This window comes from Macrobrachium nipponense, chromosome 38, assembly GCF_015104395.2.
Source record: "Macrobrachium nipponense isolate FS-2020 chromosome 38, ASM1510439v2, whole genome shotgun sequence".
NCBI lineage: Eukaryota > Metazoa > Arthropoda > Malacostraca > Decapoda > Palaemonidae > Macrobrachium > Macrobrachium nipponense.
Window position 1 is genome coordinate 40,654,578 of NC_061098.1, and position 9,786 is coordinate 40,664,363.

At 38.2% G+C, this 9,786-nt stretch overlaps 1 protein-coding gene across 1 annotated transcript; it reads left to right on the forward strand.

Moving 5' to 3' along the window:
- The first annotated feature begins 7,454 nt into the window (after positions 1-7,454).
- On the forward strand, positions 7,455-8,651 carry LOC135209799 (uncharacterized). The gene has a single exon (XM_064242576.1). The coding sequence runs from the start codon at positions 7,455-7,457 to the stop codon at positions 8,649-8,651; it is 1,197 nt and encodes a 398-aa protein (XP_064098646.1).
- The last annotated feature ends 1,135 nt before the right edge of the window (positions 8,652-9,786 follow it).

Consider the following 9,786-nt stretch of genomic DNA (forward strand, 5'->3'; position numbering starts at 1 on the left):
GCTGGGTTTCGACGACGAGTCTTTCTTTAGTCGCACATCGCTGAAAGAGCTCCAAACGAATCAACAGAATTGACACAATAGCCCTGCAAGTCTCGCCATGTTTACTGCAACAGCAACAAAGCACTGAAAAAGCAGCAGGCTCTTGCAAGCCAAAGGTTTAATTTCTGGCTCTGCTGAGGCGACTGGTTCGACCCAGCGATGACGTCATTCAGGAACTCCTTTCCGTTGAAGAATAATGCAGGTTCAAAGTTTGTTGTTCTTAGGCCGAGAGCAAACAATTGACAAGATTTCAGTTTTCATGTAATATTCCTGTGTCTGGCATTTGGTGGGGATATACCTATGGCACAAGGGGAGAGAGAGAGAGAGAGAGAGAGAGAGAGAGAGAGAGAGAGAGAGAGAGAGACCTTACAGACCTTACATCTTGTTCGGGTTGCCCCAGGTCCCTCAGTATGAGGCACCTCTAATGTCTACCAGAGAGTTGCTAGTACATCTTCCGGTATATTTTGCATCTTCCAATCTTGGATGGTCTGGGATGCAGTTTAGATATTTGTCGAGCTTATTCTTAAACACATCTACGCTCACTCCTGTTATATTCCTCAGATGAGCTGGCAATGCATTGAATAGACGCTGCATTATCGATGCTGGTGCGTTGTGGATTAATGTCCTGAGTGCTTTCCTTATTTTTCCTGGTATAGTTTTGGGCACTATTAATCTACCTCTGCTTGCTCTTTCTGATATTTTTAGCTCCATGATGTTTTCGGTAATTCCTTCTATCTGTTTCCATACCTGAATTATCATGTAGCGTTCTCTTCTCCTTTCTAGAATATATAGTTTTAAGGATTGTAGTCTTTCCCAGTAGTCAAGGTCCTTAACTTCTTCTATTCTAGCTGTAAAGGACCTTTGTACACTCTCTATTTGTGCAATATCCTTTTGATAGTGTGGGTACCATATCATATTGCAATATTCAAATGGACTACAAACATATGTTTTATAAAGCATAATCATGTGTTTAGCTTTTCTTGTTTTGAAGTGCCGTAACAACATTCCCATTTTTGCTTTACATTTTGCCAATAGAATTGCTATTTGATCGTTGCATAACATGTTCCTATTCATCATCACACCAAGGTTTTTAACTGCTTCCTTATTTGTGATTGTCTCATTATTAGGTCCCCTATATGCATATAGCTTTCCTTCTCTGTCTCCATAGTTTATTGATTCAAATTTATCAGAGTTAAATACCATCCTATTTACCTCTGCCCAATCATTTACTTTGTTAAGGTCTCTTTGTAGCGCGTTCCTATCTTCATCACAATTAATTTCTCTACTTATTCTTGTGTCATCGGCGAAACTACTCACTACCGAGTCCTTAACATTACTGTCTATGTCTGCAATCATAATAACAAACAGTAATGCAGCTAACACCGTACCTTGTGGCACACCGGAAATTACCTTACCTTCATCCGATTTCTCATCGTTTGGAATAACTATCTGTTTTCTGTTATGTAAAAATTCTTTTAACCATCTTCCTACTTTATCCACTATATTATGTTTTTTAATTTTCTTTGCTAATATATTACGGTCTACCTTGTCAAAAGCTTTTGCAAAGTCTAGATAAACCACATCTGTTTCATTTCCGCTTTTCATATTTTTGTATATGTTTTCACGGTGGACTAACAGTTGGGTTTGTGTACTTTTTCCGGGTACGAAACCATATTGTCCTATATTAAACAGATTATTTTTTATTAAATGTTTCATAATATTTTTCTTCATTACCCTTTCATATACTTTCATAATATGTGATGTTAGACTCACAGGCCTATAATTACTTGCCTCTAGTCTTGGTCAACTTTTAAATGTAGGGGTAATATATGCTAATTTGTGCTCATCATAAATCGTGCCTGTATCTACACTTTGTCTTAATAATATTGTAAGTTGCTTTGCGATAGAATGAACTACTTTCTTTAACAAAATAGCAGGAACTCCATCAGGCCCTGCAGCAGCTCCATTTTTAATTTCATTAATAGCCTGCACAATATCAGCTTCATTAATATCTATGTCAGCTAGATATTCACTATTTTCGTCCCTTACTTCTATATCATTATCTTCATTATCTATTCTAGGGGTGAATTCTCTCTTATATCGTTCTGCCAATATGTTGCAAATTTCCTTTTTTTCATTCGTTAATCTCCCCTCAATTCTTAGAGGGCCTATTTCTATTCTTCTTTTATTCATCTTTTTCGCGTATGAGTATAATAGTTTGGGGTTTTGCTTGATATTTATTAGGGTTTTTTCTTCCAAGTTCCGTTTTTCATTTTCTTTTGATTGTATAATCTTTTGTTCTGCATTTTCTATCTTACTTTTTAGTTCTATAACTTTCCATGCATTTTTTTCTTTTGCAAGACCTTTTTTCCACTTTCTGATTTTCTGGAACAAGATCCTTCTGTCTCTTGGTATGCATGACTGATGTTTACTTTTCTTCTTCGGTATATATTTATCCACTATTTTCTCTAATATTTTATGTACTCTCTCCATATTTACCCTTATGTCATCACTTACGAAAATGTTATCCCAATCTTTGTTTAATTCTTCATTTATTTCTGACCATTTTATATTTTTACTGTAGAAGTTGTATTTTCCATATCCTTCCCACTTTTTCATTTCTTGCTTATCTCTGTTTTCACTTGCTTTGGTATGGACTGTTAATTCTATGACATTATGGTCTGAAATACTGGCATTATAAACTATTATTTCTTTAACATAATTCATCTCGTTCACAAATACTAGGTCTAAAGTATTTTCCTTTCTTGTTGGCAGGTGATTTATTTGTTGAATGTTGTATTCTAGTAGCATATCTAATAGCTTTTCGAATTGCCTCTTATCTTCTGCACTACTATTACTCTCTTTTTTTATATGTATAAGTACAACCACATTCTCCTATTCGTTCTTTCCAGTCTACGAAAGGAAAGTTGAAGTCTCCAGAGAGAGAAGAGAGAGAGAGAGAGAGAGAGAGAGAGAGAGAGATACACAAGGTTTTACTGTTCATTGACAGTATCCTAATGATTTTATCTCGCTTTCTTTTCAACTCTTCCACACTGATGCTGTTTACAACTTCTGGTGACAGTTTATTTCATGCTTCACATATCTTGTACGTGAGGAAGTTCCCACAATGAGAGAGAGAGAGAGAGAGAGAGAGAGAGAGAGAGAGAGAGAGAGAGAGATGATAATAAATGAGCTCCACGTGCAGTGGAGATTTTAGTATACTATCATTATTATCTCAAAAAAAGAAGAGGCTTTGGCGATCCTATTACCTTTCCTAATACCTAAATAATGGGTCTAATTAGCTTCCAGGAACAAAGAATAATACTATGAACTTTTTGCTATTATGACAAAGTTACATCTCCGGGGTTGCATATAGAAAATAGATAAAAACACTTATAAGTACAGTTTTAAAAACCACAAAACATAATGAATGAAGAATAAGTTTAAAAGTAAATAAAAACACAAATGGTCTACACTGTACGTGTATACACACGCACAGACACGCACACACACACGCATATATATATATATATATATATATATATATATATATATATAATCTATATTATATATATATATATCTATATATATATATATATATGTCGTATTGCAATAGGTACTTTGTTTGTATGGTGTTTTTACGTTGCATGGAACCAGTGGTTATTCAGCAACGGGACCAACGGCTTTACGTGACTTCCGAACCACGTCGAGAGTGAACTTCTATCACCAGAAATACACATCTCTAACACCTCAATGGAATGCCCGAGAATGGAACTTGCTGCCACTGAGGTGCAAATGGTACTTGCCTCTCATCACTTGCGAGATACTAGAGAGAAGTCCCAACTTAGAAAAACCATCTATGTCTGTTCCTGTCTTTATTGTTCCCACCAGAGTCGTTTTCATCTTCAGCGGATTTGGTCTTCATCTGCACAAGGTCTCATAGTCTCTATGCTCTCAATTCATCTCGATATTTGATATATAATTTTTTTATTGAGATTGTCCTTAAAACATCCATGCCAAATAAAGTGTGTTTTCATGTCATCCAAACTTCACCTAACAATATTCAACTTAGAATTTTGGAAAATGGACTTTTGAGGGGGAAAGAAATAAGAAGTCGAAGGTTCAGCACTATACATACATACATACACAACACACACACACACACACACACACACACACACACACACACACACACACACATATATATATATATATATATATATATATATATATATATATATATATATATATATATGTATATATGTTTGTGCTACGCCCTGTATAACGAGGCTGCACTGTGAGGTTGTTTAAACCTGCGATGTTATACGGTACATTTGCAAAACCACATCTCTTGAGTAGAAGGCAAGAAGGTAGTTAGGAGAACCTGATTCTAGGAGGGAAAGTAGAGTTCCAAGTTTCAAATGCATTTACAAAAGTATAGGAGAGCACAGCTTAGCTCAGCATACATAACATACAGATAGACGAACATGTGACAGGAAGTCACGTAGACGTCTGGGCTATAGGTCAATAGGTTCTCAGGCGAAGCACTGTGACCTCTTTGACACAATCATGGATTTGATTATCACTGGGAAATGCAAACCAGGGCGTTGCTGATTCAATGCATCCAGACTAGCTTGCGTCCCGTTTATCAACTCTTATCACACTCCTTGTTATCTCAACAGTGACCTCTTAGGTCATTGGAGTATTTATATATATGGAATATGTATTTGAAATGTAATCATTACACATATATACATACATACATACAACATACATACATAATAATATATAGATATATATATATATATATATATATATATATATATATATATAATATATATATTATATATACATATATACATACAGCCTTGATAACCATCGGGGAAAGACTATGTACAAGAACAGGTCTGTTCCAATTATCATCGAACAAAATGATGTGGATGTCTTGGAATCATCCTGGAGAGACACAATCACCAACAAGTGATTTTAAAATTCTCTTCACACTATAGCAGATTCACATCAACCGTGCATCTGATGTCTATACCAGTCCCTTACGACGCTCCTGATTGGCTGCTGATAAGCCAATCACAGGGCTGGAAACTCTCAGTCTCTCTCGAGAGTTCACATAGGCAGCATCTATGTTCCGATATCTCCAGACAGATACTTTTGACAGTTGTATCCCTCAGGAGAGGTGGAACATACAACATGTCTATGTAAACTCTCTCGAGAGACTGAGAGTTTCCAGCACAGTGATTGGCTTATCAACAGCCAATCAAGAGCGTCGTAAGGGACTGGCCTAGACATCAGATGCACGGTTGATGTGAATCTACTATAGTAACATGATCCACTACGAACATAGATATGTGAAAAGGTACATCATGGGTCGAATGTTTGTTATGTAAATTTGTGAGAAGCTGGAAAATAAAGATAAGAATCTGTAAATGGAATACAGGACCTATAGAAAGGTCAAGATCCAGATATGGAGGTGTAAAGTATATATGATGTAGGGGTTAACTGCTGAGATCGATAAAATAGTATTAATGGATGTGTGTTATAGATTACAGAAAGGAAACTGGCTTGTCAGGTGTGAAATTGAGAACGAGATAACGAAGCATTATGTCCCCATGCTTGAATATTAATATATTTGCTGATGAGTAATGAGAGAAATAAAAAAAATGTAGCAGGATGTGTTTCAAAGATCGAAATTTTGCAGTCTTCATGGAACCCAAGTTCAGCATGTATGAAGAGACACATTCACTTCTCTAGAGGCGAATGTGAAGCGAATAGAAGAAAGAATGTGGAAGCTGTAGATAAGAAATTTTACATATTATTTGTGGAACAAGAATGTGAAAAGGACAGAGAAACGTGGATATTCCTAGAAGTACAAAAGGGCTATCACAAGTAGACCAGAGGGTGTCAAGATGGCCTGGTTTTGTGGAGAGAATATTGTGTGTGAGGAGGTTGAAAAATAATAAGCAGTTTTGAAGCTCAAATCATCTTCAACACAAAGTAAAAGAAAATAGAAAGACATTTTCGAGAATAGAAGAGAAAACTTCGTCAGAAGTTTTGGTTCAGTGTCTTAAGAAAAAAATAATAAAAAGAAGCAAATCCCCTTTGATCTTCCTCGTCACCAAAGACATCTCCGTGACATTTGTTTTTTTGTAACATCTTCAAAGGAGACCTAATATTCTTTTGATTATGCAGACAGAAAGATGAGATATTTTTTGACAGTGAGTATGGCAGACTTTAGCACCGAAGGGATTAAAAGGAATCTTATCAAAAAGAATGCATTTATTCTTGTAAGTGCAGGAATAATGTAGGCCAATATAGTATAAGTGAAAAGATTTTTTAATCAGTTATGCAATGTGCCATTTATAAAAAGAACCCACTACTGAAACGTCCATTAAGCCTAGGATAATAGGAATCAAATGTTCGTTAACTAGAAAAAGGCTTTTCATACAGTTGAATAATCAGCTGCTTATCTCAGTCTGTATACCTTCCATAGCAACTCATTTGATTTTCTTGAGCACGAATGCTTATATTAAGAATTGTTCAGGAAACTGAATCGAAATGTTTCTTTTAAGCCATCATTGACAACCAGTGGCTAAATCGTATTATTTTAAGTTGAAGCTGGAGAGCTGAGATTATGAACCACATGAAAAGTGGCAACTGCAGAAAATCCCTGCAGAAGATCCTCGTCCTTTATCATTATGTGACATATATAATTCATTGTTTTATTGTTTGTATGGTGTTTTGACGTTGCATGGAACCAGTGGTTATTCAGCAACGGGACCAACGGCTTTACGTGACTTCCGAACCACGTCGAGAGTGAACTTCTATCACCAGAGACATACACATCTCTTACACTTAAGTGGAATGCCCGAGAATCGAACTCGCGACCGCCGAGGTGGCAGGCCAAGACCATACCGACCACGCCACTGAGGTGCTTATATACTTCATAGCCACCTCAGTTGCTAGTCACTAGAATGACTGAGGTCATACGATTTCCATAATTGTTAAATAAGTTAAAAACAATTGAAAGTGACCTCGCACGCTAATACATAGAATTTTCGCTTACTCGGGGAGTAAGCCTATGAACTACTTAAAGTTGTTGTTGTTTTGGGTAGGAAAGGTTTATGAAAGAGCCTAAAAAAGTCTGAAAAAGGTGTTTCGCATTGAGTTAAAGAAACAGACATTTTAGCATAGGATATTTAGGAATTATTTATTAGAATGAAAATGTAAAAAATAAATAATGTGAGATAGTTTGTATACTTAACTGTCTAACGATTGTTATTCTCCGCTTTCCAACGCACTGTGGCTTTAAGGTGAAGAGTCAAATGAGATATCGGCATGTGCTATCCAGCCGAGCAGCAACTCGGGTATTGAAAAATATTACAAATTACGTTACTGTGGAGATGATGAAAACTAAGCATAATGCTTTGGTGGACACTGGAAGTGATTATTCTTTAGTTTCTGAGGATATCTTGAATGATACTCAGAAATCTCTTGTCAGCTCGAGTAATATTACAGCTTGCGGAGCGAGCAGTGAAGAACTTCAAATTGAGGGAGAAATTCTGATGGATGTAAAGCTAGGCAAAACCATAGTGAGACAACATAGGTTCATTGTGGTATCTAAACTTGTTACTAGAGTGATACTTGGGATGGACTTGTGGATAAAACTTGGCACAGTCACTCTAGATTTGACAAAAGGGAGGTTGCGAGTGGATTCAATAAATTTATCATTGCCATTGAATACTGGGGAAAGGACACAATCACATAAATCATGCTCTGATGGAGTGGTGAAGCTCATTGTTAGAGCTGAGAATGCAGTTGTGATACCTCCTAGGACAGAATTATTTATATGCTGCTCTGCTGATGGGATGGTTCCAGATGAGCGGTATCTGTTGTGTCCCCGACGCCCTGAGGGTTCTCCGGTTGCCCCTCCTCATTGCTGCATCCAAGGTTCAATCAAGAAGAAAATGTATGTGAGAGTTGCAAATGTATCGGATAAACACGAAACTGTGCAGAGTGGAGAGGAGATCGGGGAACTAGAGCCCAGTGTGGTAGGATACGATGGCAACCATAGCCTTTTAAGTTCAATTGAGGGGAAAAGAGGAAATTTCATCGTTGGAGAGTCGCTTACTTTTGAGCAGAAAGAGGAAATGGACAAGGTACTTCATGAGTTCAAGAATGTTTTCTATAATGGAGGCCCACTGCCACTGGTACAGGTAGGGGTGGAGCACACAATCAGAGTTAACCCAGATTCAGCACCAATAGCAAATAGACCGCGGCAGTTGTCACTTGCTTTGGAGGCAGAAGTCAAGAAGGAGCTAAGCAAACTTCAGGATATGGGTGTAATAAAGAAATCATGTAGCCCTTGGGCAGCTCCTATTGTTTGCGCTCGTCGAGCTGATGGAAGCCTTCGGTTGGCTATTGATTATAGGGGAGTAAATAGCGTGTCCCAGCCAGCAACATTGCATCCAATTCCTGTGTGGTCGAGGATCTTCTTGATAGACTTGGTCAGGCAAAATACTTTTCAGTGCTTGATGCAAAGTCTGGATACCATCAGATGCCTCTTCGGAAGGAGGATTGTGAGGTCTCGGCCTTTGTAGTCCCATGGGGCCAGTTTGAATGGCATGGTAGGACTCCTTTTGGTCTGAAAGGGGCAGGTTATACGTTTCAACGGATGATGGCTACAATACTCAGTGATTGCAACTATACAGATGCATTGTGTTATCTCGACGACATACTGGTCTGGGGTTCAACATGGAAAGAACACATAGCAAGGCTCAGAAATGTGTTGAGCAGGATTCGTGATGCTGGTCTTGCGCTAGCCCCGAATAAGGGTAAATTTGGGGTGCGTGAAGTGGAGTATCTGGGTTCCGTGGTTGGTGATGGCATGCTTCGCATTAGTGAGCAAAGAGTTCATCAACTGAGAGATCTTCCTAGGCCTTTGACTGTCAGGCAGTTGCGTCAGGCCATTGGGGCATTTTCTTATGTGCAAAAATGGATTCCAGGGATGTCACAGACTGCTAAGCCCCTGTATGCGGCTTTGGAAAAAAACCCACACCAGAAATTGCATTGGTCGGTCGAGATGGTTGAGGCTTTTGAGAGGCTTAAAAACCAGGTAGCAAATGCTGTGGCACTCCATCTTCCTGACTATAGTAAACAGTTCGTTTTGATTACTGATGCAAGTGATGTTGGAGCAGGAGCAATGTTAGCCAACAAGTCAGCATCCAAGGAGCTGTTACCAATTGCCTTTTACCACCATACATTCTCCAAATCCGAGCAGAGGTATTCAACGACGGAAAAGGAGTTACTGGCTGTTATCCTGGCAATAAAGAGGTTTCGGATGTACCTCTCCTCTGCACCGTTTGATCTGATAACGGATCATCAGGCATTAAGATGGCTAAACACCCTGGATATTAGAGAAGAGAGAGGACGTCGAGGGAGATGGATTGAAACAATTCAGCAGTTTGACATAAATCCAATTCATAAAAGTGGTCGCAGTGCTGTGATGTCCATGGCTGATTATCTGTCAAGAGTTGGGGCTGATGGGAATCTGGTATCGCATATTGCAAGTATAGCAGTAGGATCTTCTCAGCAGTGGGCCACAGCATTTGTGGATCCCAATGAAATGTTAGAAAAACAGCATTGCGATGAAGAGATCAGGGAAGTAGTGAACTTTATGAAAAATACGAGTTCACCGGGATGTGTGTCAGAGGAGAATGAGCTTGCCAAATATGG